Source organism: Cebus imitator, unplaced genomic scaffold (assembly GCF_001604975.1).
Source record: "Cebus imitator isolate Cc_AM_T3 unplaced genomic scaffold, Cebus_imitator-1.0 Scaffold111, whole genome shotgun sequence".
NCBI lineage: Eukaryota > Metazoa > Chordata > Mammalia > Primates > Cebidae > Cebus > Cebus imitator.
This window is the reverse complement of record NW_016107426.1, coordinates 2,066,636-2,090,794: the sequence shown is the minus strand read 5'-3', so window position 1 is coordinate 2,090,794 and position 24,159 is coordinate 2,066,636. Positions and strand designations below refer to the sequence as shown.

The 24,159-nt window shown below is 37.2% G+C and overlaps 1 protein-coding gene and 1 pseudogene across 2 annotated transcripts in view; both read left to right on the top strand.

Moving 5' to 3' along the window:
• EHHADH (enoyl-CoA hydratase and 3-hydroxyacyl CoA dehydrogenase) overlaps positions 1-24,159 on the top strand; it is a 93,140-nt gene that overhangs the window by 29,982 nt on the left and 38,999 nt on the right. For both annotated transcript variants that reach the window (XM_037741954.1, XM_017538386.2), the window contains 3 exons: positions 701-804; positions 14,807-14,979; positions 19,229-19,340. In XM_037741954.1, coding sequence (XP_037597882.1) covers positions 702-804; positions 14,807-14,979; positions 19,229-19,340 — 388 coding nt within the window. In that variant the 5' untranslated portion in view covers position 701. The remainder of the gene's footprint in view (positions 1-700; positions 805-14,806; positions 14,980-19,228; positions 19,341-24,159) is intronic.
• Positions 2,755-4,000, top strand: LOC108311092 (annotated as a pseudogene).

Sequence of the window (24,159 nt, the reverse complement as noted above, 5' to 3'; positions counted from 1 at the left end):
AAATGAGACTTTGGTGGGGATAAAGAGCCCAACCATATCACATATGTTCAGGTAAAAACCAGGTGTTTTTGAGACTTAGGAATTCTCTTTAAAAAAAACCAAACAAACAAAACAAAAAAAGCAAGCGTTTTAATACTATGAAGAAGATGGAGAGGAATGGATATTTGAGGTAACTCACAGCCCCCGCCACAGCTCCTAGACTGTTTCTCCTTTAATTTTCTTATATTTTGCCAGTATGAAAAATCGAAAGTAATTTCATCCTTCTCTGAACTTCAACATCACTCTTTATTTGTACCTTTATTACAGCACTCATCTTAGTGTGCCTTACATGCTAACTTATGTATGAGTATTGGATAACTCCTTATACAGTATATACAAGACATATAATAGTATTTTTAAATTGGTTGGTGCCAATTTTAAGTGGTCGAAGTTAAAGCATAGTGCAGGAAAATTACATTTTTTAAAAGTGGATTAATTTAATCTGTTCAGTGCTTCATTAATCGTAGGAATGTACATTATTTGTAGAACAAATTTAATAGTCATAATGGACACATATTGTTTGCTGGAAGCTTTATTGAGAAGCACCTACAGTTTTTATTCATTATGTGTGTGTTTCAGTTTTCATTGTTAGGAGAGGAAAATACTCTAAGATGGTAGGAATTTAATTCTAATTTACTTCATGTATTTTGTTTTATTTTAGTATGGCTTTACTCCGTGAAATAGAAGAAGGACTACAGAAAGCTGTAACAGACCATACAATAAAAGCCATTGTGATTTGTGGAGCAGAGGGCAAATTTTCTGCAGGTAACTAAGGTCTAACCCTCTCCCACTATCTCTGGAATCCAGCCACAGACTGAGATCAATACTGCATTAGCTGTGCCTGTGTGGGTAACGGATATGAGAGACTTGAGTGAGAATGAGAAACACTGTGGAGAAAGGGACAGAGTTACAAGAGAGACCTAGAGAAGACTTTGGGCTTAGTCTCTTTTATAGTGGATTGGGCTTTTAGAATATATTTAGTCCCAGACTTGATGGCTGTTATACCTGCTGGTATACACCTGCTGATATATACCTGCATTGCTTGTATCTCCACCATATATGGACTTGGGCAAATCTTTTTAAATTCCTGAACCTCAATTTCTCTATAAAGTAGGAACAGTAATATCTATTTTAGGGTTTTTTTGTGACATTAAATGAGAAAAAAAATCTGAAGTCCTCTACTACAGTACCTACACACAGAAGATTTAATTCCTACAGTCTTATAGTAGCATTTATTTTTCTTCTAATAGTCACCCATCTCGGTGACCATGGCACTGCTTTACTGGGTTATTGTGTGAAGATGCAAAATTATTGATAACATATGGCAAAAGTATTCTGAAATGGTGACTTATTCAATGGTATACATGGCATCTTTTCCTTAATGAATATACTATGCCCTTTGACAAAAGTCACATGGATATGGGGGCCTATTCAACCTTACTGTAGCCAGAGAAATTTAATATGTGTTAATGGTAGCCTGAAAAGACACAGATGTTAGAATCATGGCAATATATATAAAAATGTGAATCATTATAATATTACCATTTATCTTGCCTGTTATGTGCCAGTACCATGCAGGTTTATTAATTAATAATAAAAATAATAGAATTTTAAAACACATATTTTAATTTTCAGTTCTACATCCTCATTTACTGGTGAGAAGAGATTATAAGCCTGGGAGAGATTAATATAATGTCCCAGTTATTAACTGGCTTAAGCAGTTATTAAATGGCTTGCTCACTGTTTGAAAACTTAAGGTTTGTCACCCAAGATGATGATGATGACGCATGGAAAGAGTGATCAGAATGATAAAGAACTTGATATTTCTTTGTAAGAAAGAAGGTAGATCAGAGAATGTAATTCAAGTTCAGAGGCAGAAAAAATTATTCTTTTAAAAAAGTATTAGAGATTACGAAACTCGACTTAATGTGTGGACATAGAACAGTGCACCCCAAAACGGGAGAATGTACATCTTCTGAAATACATCTGGAACATTTACAAAAATTGACTAGATACTGAATTTTAAAATCTTGTCTAAATAAATTTCATTGAGAATATATCATCTGACAACAATGCAATTGAGCTAAAAATCAATAACAAAAATATAACTAGTAATTCTCATGTGTTTGGAAGTTAAATTAATTTCCAGTATCCTCTGAGTAAAAACAGAAATAATGGAATTAGAAAAAATTTAGAACTGAATGGCAATGAAAACATAATATAAAACTTGAGGGATGCAGCCAAAGTAAACTTATCAGGAAATTTATAGCTTTAGAAATATGTATTAGAAAAGAAAAAAGGCTTTTCTAATGTAATGAGTTTTGTATTGATATAAAGGAACTGACATAACAAACTAACAGTAAAATACACCCTAATTAAGTAGAACAAAGGAAATAATAAAGAGGAGAAATTAATGAAATAGAAAACATTTGGATCAAGAGGAACAACAGTGTTGTTTTTTGAGACTAATACAATTGACAAACTCGGGAGAGATTGAAAGAGAAGATAGGACACAAACAATGCATATAAGGAATGATGAAAAGGATATCACTGCAGATACCCTTAACCAGCCCTTAAGAAAGATAATGGCTCTTTTGCTGATGCAAGAGCCTGGTGCGGTGGAGGGAAAGGTACTGGCAAGAGCTGCGCTGCCATGGAGCCTGGGGCTGACCCATCTGACTGCCCATCCATGCAGAGCCTACTGGAGCTGCAGTTATGCCTGCGGACGAGATGATTTTTGATCCTACTATGAGCAAGAAGAAAAGAAGAAGAAGCCTCTTATGTTAGGTGAAGAAGAGGATACCCAAACAGAGGAAACCCAGCCTTCAGAAACAAAAGTCTGGAGCCAGAGCCAACTGAGGACAAAGATTTAGAAGCTGACAAATTGAACAGTAGGAAAAAAGATGCTTCTGATGATCTAGATGACTTGAACTTCTTTAATCAAAAGAAAAAGAAGAAAAAAGCAAAAAAGATATTTGATACTGATGAAGCTGAAGAAGGTGTAAAGGATCCTAAGATTGAAAGTGATGCTGAGGAACCAGCTGAATCAGAGGATGACCTTGACATTGTGCTTGGCAATAAAAAGAAGAAAAAGAACAATGTCAAGTTCCCAGATGAGGATGAAATACTAGAGAAAGATGAAATTCTAGAAGATGAAGACAGCAAAAAAGATGATGGTATCTCATGGAGTCATCAGACCAGCCCTGCTTAGGCAGGCTCAGAAAGCGACTACACATAAGAGAAGCTGTTGAGTCACATGTTCAACATCACGAGGAAAAAGAATCCAGATATGGTTGCTGGGGAGAAAAAGAAATTCATCATGAAACTTCCACAGGTCATCCAAGTAGGAACCAAGAAAACTTCTTTTGTCAACTTTACAGATATCTGTAAACTATTACATCATCAGCACAAACATCTCCTTGCATTTTTGTTGGCTGAATTGGGTACAAATGGTTCTATAGATGATAATAACCAACTTGTAATCAAAGATTCCAACAGAAACAGAAAATGTCTTAAGAAGATATATCAAGGAATATGTAACTTATCACACATGCTTATCACTGGACACAATCCTGCAGAAGGACGCATGACTCTTATTTCCTACAATGCGAAACTTGTTCTGTTGCCGATTCTAGATGTTCTGTTGCCAGTATCAAAACTGGCTTCCATGCTGTCACGGGCAAGTGAGCACAGCTCGGTGCTAAAGCTAACTAATTTGGTAATCACTGATTTTGCAAAATGTGTTGTGAAGATGTGGCTGGACAGGTTTGCCTGTCCAGAGTGGATATACCATTCTATAAAAAACAAGATAAAAAAGCTGCCAAGTTCTTTGGCTAGTGGTTGGTTGGTCTGAAATCCTTGCAAGATGCTGATGCTCAAGCTATTGACATACTTATCACCTACTTTGACAACTGTCAGAGAAACGTGATATGGGGTAAGGAGGTGCTTTTTAAAAATCATTCAGACTTCTGTAAAATGCAAGATAAAGTTATTATAACAGTGAAAAAAGATAATGAAGATATTATGAACATGTAAAAAAAATTCGGCTTCCCAAAATTAACTCAAAAAGAAATAGAAAACCCAAATAATTCTGTAATCATTAAAGAAATTCAATCAGTAATCAAAAATATCAACAAGTTAATACTTGACCCAGAAGACTCCATTGACAAGGTCTACTGTAAAGCATTTTTTTACATAAACAATAGGCAAGCAAAGAGCCAAATCATAAATGAACTCCCATTCACAATTGCTACAAAGAGAATAAAATGCCTAGGAATACAGCTAACGAAGGATGTGAAGGGATACCAACCACTGCTCAAGGAAATAAGAGAAGACACAAACAGATGGAAAAACATTCCATCCTCATGGTACCAATCCTTTTGACACTATTCCATAAGAAAGAGAAAGAAGGAATCTCCCCAATTCATTCTATGAAGCCAGCATCACCCTAATACCAAAACCAGGAAAGTATATAACCAAAAAAGAAAACTGTAGACTGATATCCTTGTTGAACATTCATGCTAAAATCCTTAACAAAATACTAGCTAACTAAATCCAACAACATATCAAAAAGATAATCCACCATGATCAACCATGATACCAGGGATGCAGAGATGATTTAACATGCACAAGTCAATAAATGTGATACACCACATAAACAGAATTACAAACAAAAATCATGTGATCATCTCCACAGATGCAGAAAATGCATTCTACAAAATCCATCATCCCATTATGATTAAAACTCAGCAAAATCAACATACAAGGGACATAACTCAATGTAATAAAAGCCATCTGTGACAGACCCACAGACACCATAATAATGAATGGGGAAAAGTTGAAAGCTTTCCCTCTGAGAGCTGGAACAAAACAAGGATGGCCACTGTCACCACTCCTCTTCAACATAGTACTGGTAGTCCTACCCAGAGCATTAAGACAGGAAAAAGAAATAAAGGGCATCCAAATCTGTAAAGAGGAAGCCAGACTTTCACTGTTTGCTGATGATATGATTGTTTACTTTGAAAGTTCTAAAGACTCCTTTTGAAAGTTTCTAGAACTGATAAAAAAAATTCAGCAGTTTCTTGATGCAAGATTAATGTACACAAATCAGTAGCTCTTCTATACACCAACAGTGACCAAGCAGAGAATCAAATCAAGAACTAGTCCCCGTTTACAATCGCTGCAAAAAAAAAAATTTTTTTAATAGGAATATACCTAACCAACGAGGTGAAAGACCTCTATAAAGAAAACTACAAAACATTGCTGAAAGGAATCATAGATGACACAAACAAATGGAAACACATCCCATGCTCAAGGATGGATATAATCAATATTGTGGAAATGACCATGCTGCCAAAAGCAATACACAAATTCCATGCAACCCCCATCAAAATACCATGATCATTCTTCACAGAATTAGAAAAACAATTCTAAAATTCATATGGAAGCAAAAAAGAGCCCACATAGCCAAAGCAAGACTAAGCAAAAAGAACAAATCTGGAGGCATCACATTGCCTGATTTCAAACTATGCATAAGGCCATAGTCAGCAAAACAACATGGTGTTGACATAAAAATAGGCACATAGACCGATGGAACAGAATAGAGAACCCCAAAATAAACCCACATACTTACAGTCAACTGATCTTTGACAAGGCAAACAAAAACAAACTGGGGAAAGGGCACCCTTTTCAACAAATGGTGGTGGGATAATTGGGTAGCCACATGTAGGAGAATGAAACTGGAACCTCATCTCTCACCTTATACAAAAATCAATTCAAGATGGATCAAGGACTCAAATATAGAACCTGAAACTATAAAAATTCTAGGAGCTAACATTGGAAGAACCCTTCTAGACATTGGCTTAGGCAAGGATTTCATAACCAAGAATCCAAAAGCAAATGCAATAAAAACAGATAAACAAAAGAACTTTTTCAGAGCTAAAGGAACAGTCAGCAGAGTAAACAGACAACCCATAGAGTGGAAGAAAATCTTCACAGTGTGTACATCTGACAATGGACTAATACCCAGAGTCTACAATGAACTCAAACTAATCAATAAGAAAAAATCCGATCAAAAAGTGGGCTAAGGACATGAATAGACAATTCTCAGAAAATATGCAAATGGCCAACAAATATATGAAAAGATACTCAACATCACTAATAATCAGGGAACTGCAAATCGAAACCACAATTCAATACTATCTTACTTCTGCAAGAATGGCCAAAATAAAAAAATCAAAAAACCAAAAAACCGTAGATGTTGGCATGGATGCGGTGAAAAGGGAACACTTCTACACTGCTAGTGGGATTGTAAACTAGTATAACCAATATGGAAAACAGTGTAGAGATTCCCTAAAGAACTAAAAGTAGAACTACCATTTGATCCAGCAATCCCACTACTTGGTATCTATGCAGAGGAAAAAAAGTCATTATACAGAAAAGATATTTGCACATGCATGATTATAGAGTACAATTTGCAATTGCAAAACTGTGGAGCCAACCCAAATGCCCATCAAGCAATGAGTGGATAAAGAAACTGTGGTATATTTATGTGATGGAATAGTACTCAGCCATAAAAAAGAATGAATTAACGGCATTTGCAGTGACCTGGATGAGATTGGAGGCTATTATTCTAAGTGAAATAACTTAGGAATGGAAAAACCAAACATCATATGTTCTTATTGATATGTGGGAGCTAAGTTATGAAGACACAAAGGCATAAGAATGATACAATGGACTTTGGGGATTTAGCAGGGAAGGGTGGGAGTGTGGGGCAAGGGATCAAAAACTACAGATATGGAGTTCCATCACAGCTGGGAGTGCAGCCGTGGTTGTTTTTTTTGAGTTGCTGTCATCACCACTTGACAATGCAGATCTTCGTGAAGGCTCTGACTGGCAAGACCATCACCCTTGAGATTGAGCCAAGTGACACCATTGAGAATGTCAAGGCAAATATCCAGGACAAGGAAGGCATCCCTCCTGACCAACAGAGGTTGATCTTTGCTGGGAAACAGCTGGAAGATGGGCGCCAAAGAGGAGCTGGTACTATTCCTTCTGAAACTATTCCAAACAATCGAAAAAGAGGGAATCCTTCCCAAATCATTTTATGAGACCAACATCATCCTGATACCAAAACCCAGCAGACACTCAACAAGAAAAGAAAATTTCAGGCCAATATCCATGATGAACATAGATGCAAAAATCTTCAATAAAATACTGGCAAGCTGATTGCAACAGCACATCAAAAAGCTTATCCACCATGATCAAATAGGCTTCATCCCAGAGATGCAAGGCTGGTTCAACATACGCAAGTCTATAAACGTAGTTCCCAACATAAACAGAACCAAAGACAAAAACCATATGATTATCTCAATTGATGCAGAGAAGGCCTTTGACAAAATTCAACAGCCCTTTATGCTGAAAACTCTCAATAAACTAAGTATCGATGGAACGTATCTCAAAATTTAAAAAGCTATTTACGACAAACCAACAGCCAATATCATACTGAATGGGCAAAAACTGGAAGCATTCCCTTTGAAATCTGGCATTAGACAAGGATGCCCTGTCTCACCACTCCTATTCAATATAGTATTGGAAGTTCTAGCCAGAGCAATCAGGCAAGAAAAAGAAATAAAGGATATTCAAATAGGAAAGGAGGAAGTCAAATTGTCTCTATTTGCAGATGACATGATTGTATTTCTAGAGACCCCATTGTCTCAGCCCAAAATCTCCTGAAACTGATAAGCAACTTCAGCAAAGTCTCAGGATACAAAATCAATATGCAAAAATCACAAGCATTCCTATACACCAATAATAGACTTAAAGAGAGCCAAATCAAGAACGAACTGCCATTCACAATTGCCACAAAGAGAATAAAATACCTAGGAATACAAGTAACAAGGAGTGTAAAGACCTCTACAAGAACTACAAGCCACTGCTCAACGAGATAAGAGAGGACACAAACAGATGGAGAAACATTCCATTTTCATTGTTAGGAAGAATCAATATTGTGAAAATGGCCATACTTCCCAAAGTAATTTACAGATTCAATGCTATCCCCATCAAGCTACCAACGACCTTCTTCACAGAACTGGAAGAAACTACCCTAAACTCATATGGAACCAAAGGAGAGCCCACATAGCAAAGTCAATTCTAAACAAAAAGAACAAAGCAGGAGGCATCACACTACTGGACTTCAAACTATACTACAAAGCTACGGTAATTAAAATAGCATGATACTGGTACCAAAACAGAGATATAGACCAATGGAACAGAACAGAGGCCTTGGAGCAACACAACACATCTACAACCATCAATCTTTGACAAACCTGACAAAAACAAGCAATGGGGAAAGGATTCCCTGTTTAATAAATGGTGTTGGGAAAACTGGCTAGCCATGTGCAGAAAGCAGAAACTGGACCCCTTCCAGACACCTTACACTAAAATTAACTCCAGATGGATTAAAGACTTAAACAAAAGACCTAGCACCATAAAATCCCTAGAAGAAAATCTAGGCAAAACCATTCAGGACATAGGCATAGGCAAGGACTTCATGACCAAAACACCAAAAGCATTGGCAACAAAAGCCAAAATAGACAAATGGGACCTAATCAAACTCCACAGCTTCTGCATGGCAAAAGAAACAGTCATTAGAGTGAATCAGCAACCAACAGAATGGGAAAAAATTTTTGCAGTCTACCCATCTGACAAAGGGCTGAAATCTACAAAGAACTAAAACAGATTTTCAAGAAAAAAACAAGCCCATTCAAAAGTGGTCAAAGGATATGAACAGACACTTTACAAAAGAAGACATACATGAGGCCAACAAATATATGAAAAAATGCTCATCATCACTGGTCATTAGAGAAATGCAAATCAAAACTACATTGAGATACCATCTCAAGCCAGTTAGAATGGTGATCATTAAAAAATCTGGAGACAACAGATGCTGGAGAGGATGTGGAGAAATAGGAACACTTTTACACTGCTGGTGTGAGGGTAAATTAGTTCAACCATTGTGGAAGACAGTGTGGCGATTCCTCAAGGACCTAGAAATAGAAATTCCATTTGACCCAGCAATCCCATTACTGGGTATATATCCAAAGGATTATAAATCATTCTATTATAAGGACACATGCACACGAATGTTCACTGTAGCACTGTTTACAATAGCAAAGACCTGGAACCAACCCAAATGCCCATGGATGATAAACTGGACAGGGAAAATGGCACATATACACCATGGAATATTATGCAGCCATCAAAAACGATATGTTCGTGTCCTTTGTAGGGACATGGATGAACCTGGAAACCATCATTCTCAGCAAACTGATGCAAGAACAGAAAATCAAACACCACATGTTCTCACTCATAGGTGGGTATTGAACAATGAGAACACATGGACAGAGGGAGGGGAGCATCACACACTGGGGTCTGTTGGGGTGAAATAGGGGTGGGACAGCGGAGGGTGGGGAGTTGGGGAGAGATAGCATGGGGGGAAATGCCAGATATAGGTGATGGGGAGGAAGGCAGCAAATCACACTGCCATGTGTGTACCTATGCAACAATCTTGCAGGTTCTTCACATGTACCCCAAAACCTAAAATGCAATAAAAATAAAATTAAACGAAAATGCAAACATGAAAAGAAAACCTACAAATATGGTGCAGTGTATACTGCTGGAGTGATGAGTACCCCAAAATCTCACAAATCACCACTAAAGGACTTACTCATGTAACCAAACACCACCTGTACCCCAATAAGCTATGGAAAAAAATTAAAAAAAATAGAAAAAAGAAATGAACTTTGGAAAATATTGCAAATATAAGTTTGTAATATAGTAAAAAAAGATACAAAGGATAAATGAAATGAAAAGTTGGTTCTTGGAAAAAAAAACCAAATTTTATATACTGCTAGCTAAACTAATCAGACAAAGGTGACAGTACAGCTGATTCCACAGAAAGACAAAAGATGCTCAAAGACTACGGTGAGCATCTCTACATGCACAAACTAGGATACCTAAAAGAAATGGATAAATTCCTGTAAACATACAACCTCCTAAGTTTGAACAAGGATTAAACAGAAATCCTGAACAGACCAATATTGAGTTATGAGATTGAATCAGTAATAAAAAATTTTTCAACCAAAAAAAAGTTCAGTGCCAGATAGATTCACAGCCAAATTTTACCAGATGTGCAAAGAAGAGCTGGGACCAATCTTACTGAAATTATTCTGAAAAATCAAGGAGGAAAGATTCCTCTCTAAAGCATCCTATGAAACCATTATCACTTTAATACCAAAATCAGACACGGACACAAGAGAAAAAACAAACAAACAAAAATAAACCTAAAGGCTAACATTGATGAACATAGATGCTAAAATCATCATACTATCAAACTAAATCCAGTAGCACATCAAAAAGATATTACATCAAGATTAGATGGGTTTTATTCCAGGATTTCTAAGATGCTTCAATAACTGTGATTCACCAGATAAACAGCATTAAAAAACAAAATCCATGATCTCCTCAATAGATGCACAAAAAACATTTGGTAAAATCCAACATCCCTTCATGATAAAATCCCTTAACAAACTAGACATCAAAAAATACTTCAAAATAATAAAAGCCATATACAACAAACCCACAGCCAACATCATATGGAATGAGGAACAGGTGAAAGCATTCCTCCTAAGAACTGGAACAAGACAAAGAAGTACTGGAAGTACTATGTTAACTAGGAGTGGTGAGAATGAGCATCCTTGTCAACAGAAAGAAATAAAAGGCATCTAAATTGGAAAAGAGGAAGTCAGATTTTCTCTGTTCACTGATAATGTGGTCTTATACCTAGAAAACCCTAAAGACTCCTCCAAAAGACTATTACACTTGATAAACGACCTCAGTAAAGTTTCAGAATACAAAATCAATGTACAAAAATCAATCGGATGCTATACACCAATAACATTCAAGCTGAGAACCAAATAAAAAACTCAGTCCCATTTACAATAGCCACAAAAAAATAAAATACCTAGGAATACATTTAACCAATGAGGTGAAAGATCTCTACAAGTGGTACTACAAAACACTGATGAAAGAAGTGATAGATGACACAGACAAATGGAAAAACATCCTTGCTCATGGATTGAAGTAATCAATATTGTTAAAATGGACATACTGCCCAAAACAATATACAGATTCAATCCAATTCCTATCAAATTACCAGTCATTTTTCACAGAATTATAAAAACGTCCTAAAATTAAATAGGAACCAAAAAAGAGCTTAAATAGCCAAAGCAATCCTAAGAAAAAAGAACAAAGCTGGGAGCATCACATTACCTGACTTCGTATTATATTATAAGCCTATGGTAACCAAAGCAGCATGGTACTGATACAAAAATGGATGGAACAGAATAGAGAACCCAGAAGTAAGACCACATACCTACACCAACTGATCTTCAACAAAGGTGACAAAAATATGCAATGGGAAAGGACACGCTTCTGCACAGCAAAAGAAATAGCAGAGTAAACAGACAGCCTACAGAATGGGAGAAAATATTTGCAAACTATGCATCTGACAAAGGACTAATATCCAGAATCTGTAAGAAACTCAAACAACTCAACAAGGAAAAACCAATTAACCCCATTAAAAAGTGGACATAGTCTTTTGGTTATATATACTTACAAATTTTGTTTTGAAGTAGATAGAAGACATAGACATTACCCAAAACAAGGCATACAAGTAGCCAATAAACATATGAAAAAAATGCTCAGCATCACTAATCACCAGAGAAATGTAAATCAAAACTACAATGAGATATCTCACACCACTTAGCATGGCCATTATTAAAAAGTAAAACAACAACACATTGGCAAGGATACAGAGAAAAGGGAATGCTTATACACTGTTGGTGGGAGTGGAAATTAGTAAACCTTTATGGAAAAACAGTATGGAGATTTCTCAAAGAACTAAAAACAGAAGTATCATTTGACCCAGCAATCCCACTACTGGGGATCTAGCCAACGGAAAATAAATTATTGTATCGAAAGATACCTGTAGTCATATGTTTATCGCAGCTCTGTTAATGATAGCAAAGTCATGGAATCAACCTAAGGATCTATCAATGGATGGTGCGATAAAGAAAAATGTAGTATACTACACCACCATAAAAAGAAATGAAATTATGTCTTTACTTTGGCCATTATCCTAGGTAAAATTAGTCGGAAACAGAAAATCAAATACTGCGTATTCTCACTTGTAAGTGGGAGCTATTATGAAGGAATAATTGTCAGGGAAAAGAAGGAGGAGCTAAGCAATGAGAACACATGGACATCCAGAGGGAAATCATAGACATAAGGACCTTCAAAAGACCAAGGTGGTGGGGGTGAAGGTTGAAAAGTTACCAAGTGGCACGTTTACTGTTTGGGTTGGGTGATAAGCACACCAAAAACCCAAACCTCACCATTATGCAATGTAACAAACACGCACATGTACCCCTGAATATAATCTTAGCATATTGTGAAGCTGAATCTAACAACATACAAAAAGTATATCACTTTTGTTCTAAAAATATCAGGTTGGTTGAACACAAGATTAATGAAATTCATCCCATTAAAAGATTAAAAAAAATTATATGATTATGTTGAGATGTACAAAAAACATTCTATAACATTTGACATGCATTATAAAGAAACATTCTTAGTAAATGAGGTACAGAAAGAAAATGTCTTAATCAGGCAAAATGTTTTTCCTTATTTTGAAAAACCTACAGGAAACAAACAAAATAATGAATTGAAAGCTTTCCTTATGAGAAGGGAACAAGACAAGGCTGACAGCTCTCATCATATCTTTTGACATTGTATTAGAAGTCCTTGATAATTTAGTAAAGCTAGTAAAAGAAACAAAAGGTATAAAGATTGAAAAAGAAGAAATTTCTTTTATTCAGACGACATAATAATGTTTGTAGAAAAATCAAAATAATCTAAAAAATTGTTCGAATTAATAAGAAAATGTAGAGTTTGCTGGATATAAAATCAATATCTAAAAATCAATTGGATTTTGACATAATTAAAAAGTGAAATCACTACAATATTGTGCTTTGGTTTTTTTAAAAATTGGGATAATAGTAATACTAACCTTATGCTCTAAGTAGAATGTAGTATAGCTTTTAAGAATGTGGGCTTTGTAGTCAAATTGCCTAAGTTCAAATCTCTATTCTACCAGTTATTAGTTGTATGTCTGAAGTAGTCACTTGTCTCAAAGCATTAACTCCCTTACCTGTAAAATGAGAATTATTATACTGCTTAACTTAGGTGTTGTGAAAATTAAATGAGACAGTATATGAAACTGCTTAGCACAGTGCTTGATGCATTTATCCAATAACTTAATTTCTGTTATTATCTAAAAAAAACATTTCAGTCTAAAGCTACAGGAATGATAGGCCTGAGACTCAGAATGAAATTGATCTTGTTTCTCTAGAACCGAAAGGAATAGAAAACACAAAACACAACACTAGACTAGAGAGTGAAATATAATGAATTGGTGAGAAAAAAAAGCATAACTCCTGGATTGATGCTAGATAAAGAACACGTAGAAAAAAAGGGAAAAAAAGCTGAATAGGCTAAATATAAAATAATTACTTTAATATTTAAAACTTGTACCAAGCTTAGTGTTTTCAAGGAATAGATAATGCTGTAGGAAAAGGCTTACTATGTAAAATGGTACGTGAAAATAGGAAAATACAAAAATGATTCTACAGTATGCTCTAAATCAGCAATCCTCAACCTTTTTGTTACCTGGGACTGGTTTCATAGAAGACAGTTTTTCCATAGCCAGGGGTAGGGGGTAGGGGGTGTGGGCCTGGGAGGGTGGAGGTGCAGGGATAGTTTGGGGGTGAAACCTTCCACCTCAGATCATCAGGCATTAGATTCTCATAAGGAGAGTGCAACCTAGATCCCTCACATGCACAGTTCACGATAGGGCTCACGCTCCTGTGAGAATCTAATGCTGCTACTCATCTGACAGAAGGTGGAGCTCAGGTGGTGATGTTTGCCCATAGGGAAAAAACTAAGAATTCCCCCAAATACTAAATTATGGCTGTATGGTGATATTTAGGGTGATCTTCATGTTCTTTTTAATTTTGTGTGTTTTTCAAATTTGCTGTAATACGTGTTATTTTTATAATCAAGAAAAGTAGTAAATACTATGTTCATTGAAGATAAAAATCAATTACAAAAACATAATTCTAAGCCGGTTGACTAACACATAACTCACAAATATGCATATGTGTTACCCTGATATTTTATATTGTAATGACTGATGCCCTTAACAAAGATATGGAGCTAAATTGCTGTGAATAGGGTTGATTAACAGTATCACACATACAAAAATGGGAGGGGCAGACCCAGTCTCAGAATAATGGTCTTTGGAGGAGAATCCCTATTCCCCTTTCCTGAGATTTTTAATGTTTTTAAAGATAGAGTTACTACTTATTATATGGGAAAACAGATTTTAGAAAATTACAGAATTCCTGGTAAAGATCTGAGGATTTCCTCTCATAGCATTCTGCATTCTCCAAGATACTTGTTTTCAGCCAAGGATGAAGTGTAAGGGCCCAAAGAAGGCTGAGACTTCTTAGGAGTTATCAGGAACTCTAAAAAAATTAAGAAATAAATAAAACAAACTAAAAAACTTAAAGTGTCAGGTAACTTATCATTATATAACAATGCCCAGATATTTCTCAATTCTGTTTCCTCCTTGTCTTTGTGCCCTTAGGTGCTGATATTCACGGCTTCAGCGCTCCTAGGACCTTTGGCTTATCACTGGGAAGTGTAGTAGATGAAATACAGAGAAATGGGAAGCCCGTGGTGGCAGCAATCCAAGGCATGGCTTTAGGAGGAGGACTAGAGCTGGCCCTGGGTTGTCACTATAGGATTGCCCATGCAGAGGTAACAACCAAGGCTCTATATGGTGGCTGGTGTGTGAGGCTTTTCTTTAGGACAAACTCTAAATGTAGTTATAAGTATCAGAGGTGATTTTTATTTATTTATTTATTTATTTATTTATTTATTTATTTTTGAGACAGAGTTTCGCTCTGTCTCCCAGCCTGGAGTGCAGTGGTATGATCTGAGTTTCTGCAGCCTCCACCTCCCAAGTTCAAGTGATTCTCCTGCCTCAGCCTCCTGAGAAGCTGGGACTATAGGCACGCTACCATGCCCGGCTAACTTTTGTATTTTTAGTACAGATGGGGTTTCACCATGTTGGCCAGGCTGGTCTCAAACTCCTGACCTCAGGTGACCACCCTCCTTGACTTCCCAAAGTGCTGGGATTACAGGCATGAGCCATTGCACCTGGCCCAGAGGTGATAATTTTGAATGGTTAGCTTACTGGTTCACCACTTCAGCTGTTATGTACCAATACAGTGGTACTAATTGTTATGTTAAAATACTGTACTTCCATTCTCGTTAGTAAACACCTGCTACTCTGAGCCCTCTGTCTCCTTGCTTCCCTTCACCTTAGCTCTAGGGCCCCTATGATCCACCAGTGAAAGGGGAACTCCCGAGTCAACAGACAGCCCCAGGACTCTTCTCCAGTACTATGACCCATATCAGCTTTCACTGATGCAGTGCTCATGCAGTATGAGGTATTAAATACGTTGGCTGTCACTTCTAAGTATACATTTAAATACTTATTTGTTAACTCAAAGATTTCTGTTTCATGGTCCCTTATCAGTACCTAAGAAGAGAAATTTCTATTGGAAAATAGCACAAAACTAGTAAATATATTTATTTTTGGAAATAGGTTTAATTTAGGCTATTAGGCATGTCAGATGAGGTCTGTGATACCACTGTGTATCACAGTATGTATAATTGTAGTACTTTTGTACTTAATATATTTTTCTAATGATAAAAGTAATATCATTCTATTAAACTAGAAAACATAAGAAAATATGCAGATGTAAACTAAAATCATCATAAAAGTAATATCATTGTATTAAACTAGAAAACATAAGAAAATATGCAGATGTAAATTAAAATCATCATAAACTCACAGTTCAGAAATAATCACTATTAATATTCTATTTCATTCTAGTCTGTTTTGTGTGTAATTTTTAAATTACAGTTTCCTTTTCCTTTGAAACCCTTCTTTTAAAAAAAACTACAGGCTGGGCTCAGTGGCTCATGCCTGTAATCCCGGCATTTTGGGAGGCTAAGGTGGGCAGATCATGAGGTCAGGAGTTTGAAACCACCCTGGCCAATATGGTAAAACCACATCTCTAAAAAAAACTACAAAAATTAGCTGGGCATGGTGGTGTGTACCTGTAGTCCCAGCTACTTTGGAGGCTGAGGCAGAAGAATCGCTTGAACCTGGGAGGCAGAGGTTGCAGCGAGCTGAGATCATGCCCCTGCACTCCAGCCTGGGCAACAGAGAGAGACTCCATCCCAAACACACACATACACACACACACACACACACACACACACACACACACAACATTTGGGCTTTTATTGTATTGAGTTTATACTCTAATTTTATACTATAATATTTAACCCACTGTTAAATATTCATTATTCTGCCAACCTGTCTTTTAATTAGAGAACTTAATACACTTATATTTAATGTAATTACTGATAAGGAAGAACATACTTCTGCCATTTTGCTATTTGTTTTTTATGCTTTTTAGTTTTTTTTGTGTGTATGTGTTGTTGTTGTTGTTCAATTCCTTTATTACTGCCTTCATTTATGTTAAATGGAAAAGTGTACTCTTTTAACTTTCTTGTTGTTTCTTTTACTATATATATTTTTAGTTATTTTCTTAGTGGTGGTTAATTTGGTGATTACAATTAACATCTTAATTTATGACAGTCTAGTTCAGATTAATGCTAACTGAATTTTAATAATATACAAAAAATTTGCTCCCCTGTAGCCTTCATTACTTGCCCCTTTATGCTATTACTGTCACAATTTATATCTTTATACATTATGTACCCCTTAACATAGATTTATCATTATTGCTTTACATAGTGGTCCTAAATCACATAAGAAAAAGAGGAATCAAAAATGAAAAATACATTATTCCTGGAGTTCTTACCCATGATAGATTCTGTGTTTGAAACTGGTAACATTCAGGACTTTCATTCTAAGCCTGTCATCTCAAATCCCATTTTCAAGGAANTTCTTTATTTCTTCATGTGAATTCAAGTTACTGCCTGATGTCTTTTCCTTACAGCCTGAAGTATTTCTTATAGGCTAAATATACTATCAACAAAATCAGTTTTTCTTTATCTGCCAATGTGTTAATTTTACCTTCATTTTCAAAGGATAGTTTTGCTGGATATAGAGTTCTTGACTGACAATTGTTTTCTTTCGGCACTTTGCTTATGTCATTTCATGCCTTCTGGCCTCCATGGCTTCTGAGGAGAAATCATGTTAATCTTCTGGTAAATATTCTTTAAAAATGCTATTATAGGTGGCTACATAATATTTGATCATCTATCTATGCCAAAATTTATTTAATCATTTCCCAATGGTGTTTTAATTTTTATAAATGCTTATAAATAAATACCCATATATGTCCTAAGTAATCCTTTTCTGTGTCCTTCTTACCATAACCTGTACTCTGAGTGCAGATCTGAGTTACTAGCAATAAGTCAAGATGTAGAGATGGACAGTGGTAGAAAGAACGGTGATTGACTGTTAGGAAAACCTAGTGTAAGAGAGGCCTCAGATATGTGCAATATTTTGGAAATGCTGGAATCACAGTTCCAAAATGGCAGCCTGCATTTAAGTATCCCCCTCTCACCCTTGTACCTATAAATGGCTAACAGACTCTTAGCCAGTTTTAAATGGAATGGCCAAGAAAGGCAATGTAATAAAGGACTCAAGCTCACCTTCTTGTCTGGACTGAGATTACTGTCTGATTAAAAAAAAAAAAAGTCTTATTGAGACATAATTTGCACACCATACAATTAATTTACTTAAAGTGTGCAATTCAATGGTATATGAGTATATTCTCAGAGTTGTGCAACCATTATCACAGTAGATTTTAGAACATTTTATCACGCCAAAAAGAAACCAGGTATCCTCTAGCAGTAACCGTCCATCACCTTCTCCTGCTATCCTAAGCACCCACTAATCTACTTTCTGTCTCTATAGATTTGCCTATTCTGGATATTTCATATAAATGAAATCATACAATGTGTGGTCTTTTGTGACTGGCTTTTTTTGTGCAGCATGTTTTCAAGGTTCATCCAAGTTGTAGCATGAATCAGTTCTTTCTTTATATTCCTGAATAATGTTCCATTGTATGGATGTACCACCTTTCATTTTTCCACTAATCACTGACGGACATTTGGGTTACTTCTACTTTTTTGGCTTTTATGAACCATGGTGCCATGAAAATTTGTATACAAGGTTTTTGTGGGCATATGTTTTCATTTCTCTTGGGTATATACCTAGGAATGGATTTGATGGGTCATATGGTAACTCTACATTTAACATTTAAGGAACTGCCAAATTGTTTTCCAAAGTGTCTACTCGGTTTAAATTCCCACCAGCAATGTCTGAGAATTCTGTATTCTCCACATCCTTTCCAATACCTGTTATTATGTGTCTTTTTTTAAATGGCTGTCTTAGCGGGTATAAAGTGATATCTTGTGGTTTTTGTTTGTATTCCTCTGATGGCTGATGATATTGAGCATCTTTCAAGTACTTACTGGCCATTTGTATCTCTTCTTTGGAGAAATGTCAATCCAGATCCTTTGCCCGTTTTTAACTGGTTACTTGTCTTTTATTATTGATTTGTAAAAGTTCTTTATATATTTTAGATAAAAATCCTATGTCAGATATATAATTTGTAAGTATTCTCTCCCATTGTGTGGGTTATCATTTCACTTTCTTGTGGTTCCTAATTCTTGCAGGACTCCAGAAAGTTGTTTCTGGAGAGTATTATTTTTGTTGGCTCAGATAGGTCATAACAGAGTCAGAGAATAAATGTGCAAGAAGACTTAGGGACAGCACAGCTCTGTTTATGCTGTTAATTAAAGAAAAGGATGTGCACTAATTTGCCCTTTAGAAATCTTGCTGAATTCAATGAAACAATGTTTTTGAGAATATAGGAAATCCAGAGAAATGCTTGCCTTGACTCTGAACATATCATCTCATTCTAATGGGCTTTATGCCTTCAATCCTTGATAGGCTCAAGTTGGCTTACCAGAAGTTACACTGGGACTTCTCCCTGGTGCAAGAGGAACCCAGCTTCTCCCAAGACTCATCGGAGTTCCTGCTGCACTTGACTTAATTACCACAGGTCAGTATAGACTTTGGCAACATCTGTCTAGATTAGTGTGAAGAATTGGACTAGGATTTAGAAAAATTCTGGCTTGACCCCTACTACCTATGTAACCTTAAAAGAATTCTTGAACTTCTTGGACTCTGAATTTTCTGATCTGTAATATGGAGAAATACCTTTCTGAGCTTCTCAAACGTTATCATGAAGATCATATATGAGAGCCTTTTAAATGAGAGTGCATGCAAAGAACTAATCAAATTTAGGATTTTCTTTTAGTTCAAGGGACTACTTATAAAAACTGGTGTTCACATAGAGTGCCTTATATTTAGAACTGATTTGGAAATTATAATATAGGCTGGACACGATGGCTCATGCCTGTAACCCCAGCACTTTGGGAGGCCGAGGTAGGCGGATCACTTGAGGTCCGAAGTTCGAAATCAGCCTGTTGAAACCCCACCTGTATTAAAAGAAAAAAAAAAAAAATTAGCCAAGCATGGTGGCTGGTACCTATAATCCCAGCTACTTGGGAGACCAAGGCAGGAGAATCATTTGAACCCAGGAAGCAGAAGTTGCAGTGAGCTGAGATCATGCCACTGCACTCTAGCCTGGGCAACAGAGCGAGACTCCCTCTAAAAAAAAAAAAATGTAATATAAATGAGAATTAAAACCATAAGTTTCAAGGGTTTTTGTTTGTTTGTTTGTTTGTTTTTGAGACAGAGTTTCGTTCTTGTTACCCAGGCTGGAGTCCAATGGCATGATCTCAGCTCACTGCAACCTCCACCTCCCAGGTTCAAGTGATTCTCTTGCTTCAGCCTCCCAAGTAGTTGGGATTGCAGGCATGTGCCACAAGACCTATTTTGTATTTTTAGTAGAGACAGGGTTCATCCATGTTGGTTAGGCTGCTCTTGAACTCCCAACTGACCTCAGGTGATCTGCCTGCCTCGGCCTCCCAAAGTGCTGGGATTACATGCATGAGCCACCTTGCCCAGCCAGATCTGTCTTTTTAGTAAAAGAGGAAAATTGAACAAAAATAAGATGAGGACCTTGATATTAGACTATGTCCTGAAGAACAGGCAATAAAAAGAGCATACGCGTTAGAATCAAAGACCTGGCTTTGAGTCCCAGCTCTACCACATATAAATAATATGCCTTGTGCAACTTAATTTTTATTTATTCATCTAGCAACTATTAATTTTATCTCATATGCTGGGCGCTTTTCTAGGCATTAGGTCTATAGCAGCGAACTGAACCAACAAAAATTTCTGCCTTCATGGAGATTATATAAAGAACACAACAAAAATCACAACAATACTCTTCATTGTCATATTTCATCAATTCAAAAATGTCCTTTATCCCCACAGCTTTCAAAGTGAGATGACTTTCAAATTCATTGTAAGTCATGGTTTAATTTGCAGTGTTTTTTCTTTCCAAATTTTTGTGTTAGGAATTTGGGAGCAGCTTACCTGGGATGTAGCTCAGGGTTTGCCAGGAGATTGCAGTTAAGACACTGTGACTAGGACTATAGTCATCTGAAGGCTTGACTAGTACTGGAGGATCTACTTTCTTTCTTTTTTTTTTTTTTGAAGACGGAGTTTTGCTCTTGTCGCCCAGGCTAGAGAGTGCAATGGCACAATCTTGGCTCATTGCATCTTCCGCCTCCCAGGTTCAAGTGATTCTCCTGCTTCAGCCTCCCGAGTAGCTGGGATTACAGGCGTGTGCCACCACACCCAGCTAATTTTTATATTATTAGTACAGACAGGGTTTTACCATGTTGGCAAAGCTGATCTCAAACTCCTGACCTCAGTTGATCCACCCACCTCTGCCTCCCAAAGTGCTGGGATTACAGGCATGAGACACTGCACCAGGCCTGGAGGATCTGCTTTCAAGATGACTCACTCACATGGATGACTAGATGCTGACATTGGCAGGAGGCTTCATTTCCTCCGTACAGGGACCTCTCCATGGAGCTTCCTGAGTGTTTACACAACATGACAGCTCCCTTCCTTTAGAATAAGTGGCCTAAGAGAGAGCAAGGCAAAAGCCACAATGTCTTTTATGACCTAGCTTTGGAGTTACATGCGATCTTTTCTAAACTCTCCTATTGGCTATGCAGGTATTCTCTATTCAATATGGGAGGAAGCTTGAATACCAAGAGGTTAAACTTGCTGGGGGCCACCTTGGAGACTAGCCACCACAACTATAAACACACACATATGCCTACCTATTATATAATTTTAATATATATATGGAGTTAAGTGCTAAGAAAACACAAAACAGAAAGAGGGAGATATAAAATGTCAGGAATGGGAGGTGAATTAATATTTTAGGTAGGACAGCTAGAAAAGCCTTCTCTACAAAATGGCATCTGAATAAAGACCTGAAGAAGATAAGGAAGTTTATTATGTCAATATCTAGGGGAAGAAATCCCACATAAAGAAAATAGCAAGTACAAAGCCCTGAGGCAGGGACATGCTTGGAATGTTCAAAGGACAGCAAGAAGGTTAATGTCACTGGAATGAAATGATGCCCTACTTTGTTGGGCTTGGAAAGTTACAGAAAGAACTTTGGCTTTTCTTTTGAATGGGGAAGAAAGGCACTGGAGTGTTTCAAGCAGAGGAGTAACATGCTCTCACTTAGGTTTTTTACAAAATCACTCTGGCTGTTGAAAATATGCCAGTTGGAGACAAGAACAAAAATAGGAAGACTGAGGGCTGCTATCATAATCCAAGGGAGAGATGATGCGGACTTGGGCCTAAGTGGTAGCAATGTAAATGGTAAGATATGATCAGATTTTAGAGATATTTTGAAGGTAGAGCCAACAGGATTTTGTGACAGACAAGATGTGAGAGAAAGAGAAGAGTCAAGGATGAAATTTACCAGGATATTCAAGCAGAGCAGAGCCCACGGCAGCTCAGCAAGGGCTCTGCAGGCAGACCGTGTCACTAGACTCCCTCCTTGCTGGGCAAGGCATCTCTGAAAAAAGGCAGCAGCCTGCCAGGGAGTTATAAATAAAGTCTCCACCTTCCTGGGAAAGAGCACCTGGGAAAAGGGGCAGTGGTAGGTACAACTTCAGCAGGCTTAAATGTCCCTGCCTGGCAGCTCTGAAGAGAGCAGTAGATTTCCCAACACAGTGTTCAAGCTCTGAAAAGGGTCAGACTGCCTCCTCAAGTGGCTCCCTAACCCCCATTTATCCTGACTGGGAGACACCTCCCAGCAGGGGCCGACAGACACCTCATACAGGAGAACTCTGGCTGGCATCTGGCGGGTACCCTTCTGGGACAAAGCTACCAGTGAAAGGAACAGACAGCAATCTTTGCTTTTCTGCAGCCCCTGCTGGTGATTCCCAGGCAAGCAGGGTCTTGAGTGGATCTACAGCAAACTCCAGCAGACCTGCAGCAGAGAGGCCTGACTGTTAAAAGGAAAACTAACAAACAGAAAGAAATAGTTTCAACATCAACAGAAAGAAGGCCCACTCAAAGACCCCATCCAAAGGTTACCAACTTTAAAGACCAAAGGTAAATAAATCCACAAAGATGGGAAGAAACCAGGGTAAAAAGGCTGAAAATTCCAAAAACCAGAACACTTCTTCTCCTCCAAGGGATCATAACTCCTCACCAGCAAGGGAACAAAACTGGACAGAGAATGAGTTTGATGAACTGACAGAAACAGGCTTCAGAAGGTGGGTAATAACAAACTTCTCTGAGCTAAAGGAGCATGTTCTAAGCCAATGCAAGGAAGCTAAGAACCTGGAAAAAAGGTTAGACAAAACGCTAACTAGAATAACTAGTGTAGAGAAGAACGTAAAGGACCTGATGGAACTGAAAACCACAGCACGAGAACTTTGTGAAGTATACACAAGTTTCAATAGCCAAATCAATCAAGCAGAAGAAAGGATATCAGAGATTGAAGATCAACTCAATGAAATAAAGCGAGAAGACAAGATTAGAGAAAAAAGAGTGAAAAGAAATGAACACAAAGCCTCTAAGAAGTATGGGATTATGTGAAAAGACCAAATCTACGCTTGATTGGTGTACCTGAAAGTGATGGGGAGAATGAAACCAAGTTGGAAAACACTCTTCAGGATATTATCCAGGAGAACTTCCCCAACCTAGCAAGGCAGGCCAACATTCAAATCCAGGAAATACAGAGAACATCACAAAGATATTCCTCTAGAAGAGCAACCCCAAGACACATAATTATCAGATTCACCAGGGTTGAAATGAATGAAAAAAATGGTAAGTACAGCCAGAGAGAAAGGTCGGGTTACCCACAAAGGGAAGCCCATCAGACTAACAGTGGATCTCTCAGCAGAAACCCTGCTAGCCAGAAGAGAGTGGGGACCAATATTCAACATCCTTAAATAAAAGAATTTTCAACCCAGAATTTCATATCCAGCCAAACTAAGCTTCATGAGCAAAGGAGAAATAAAATTCTTTATGGACAAGCAACTGCTGGAAGATTTTTCACCACCAGGCCTGCCTTACAAGAGGTCCTGAAGGAAGCACCAAATATGGAAAGGAACAATCAGTATCAACCACTGCAAAAACATACCAAATTGTAAAGACCATCAAAGCTATGGAGAAACTGCATCAACTAACAGGCAAAACAATCAGCTAGCATCATAATGGCAAGATCATATTTATACATAACAATATTAACCTTAAATGTAAATGGGCTATATGCCCCAATTAAAAGACACAGACTGGCAAATTGGATAAAGGGTCAAGACCCATCACTGTGCTGTATTCAGGAGACTCAACTCATGTGCAAAGACACACATAGGCTCAAAATAAAGAGATAGAGGCATATTTACCAAGCAAATGGAAAGCAAAAAAAA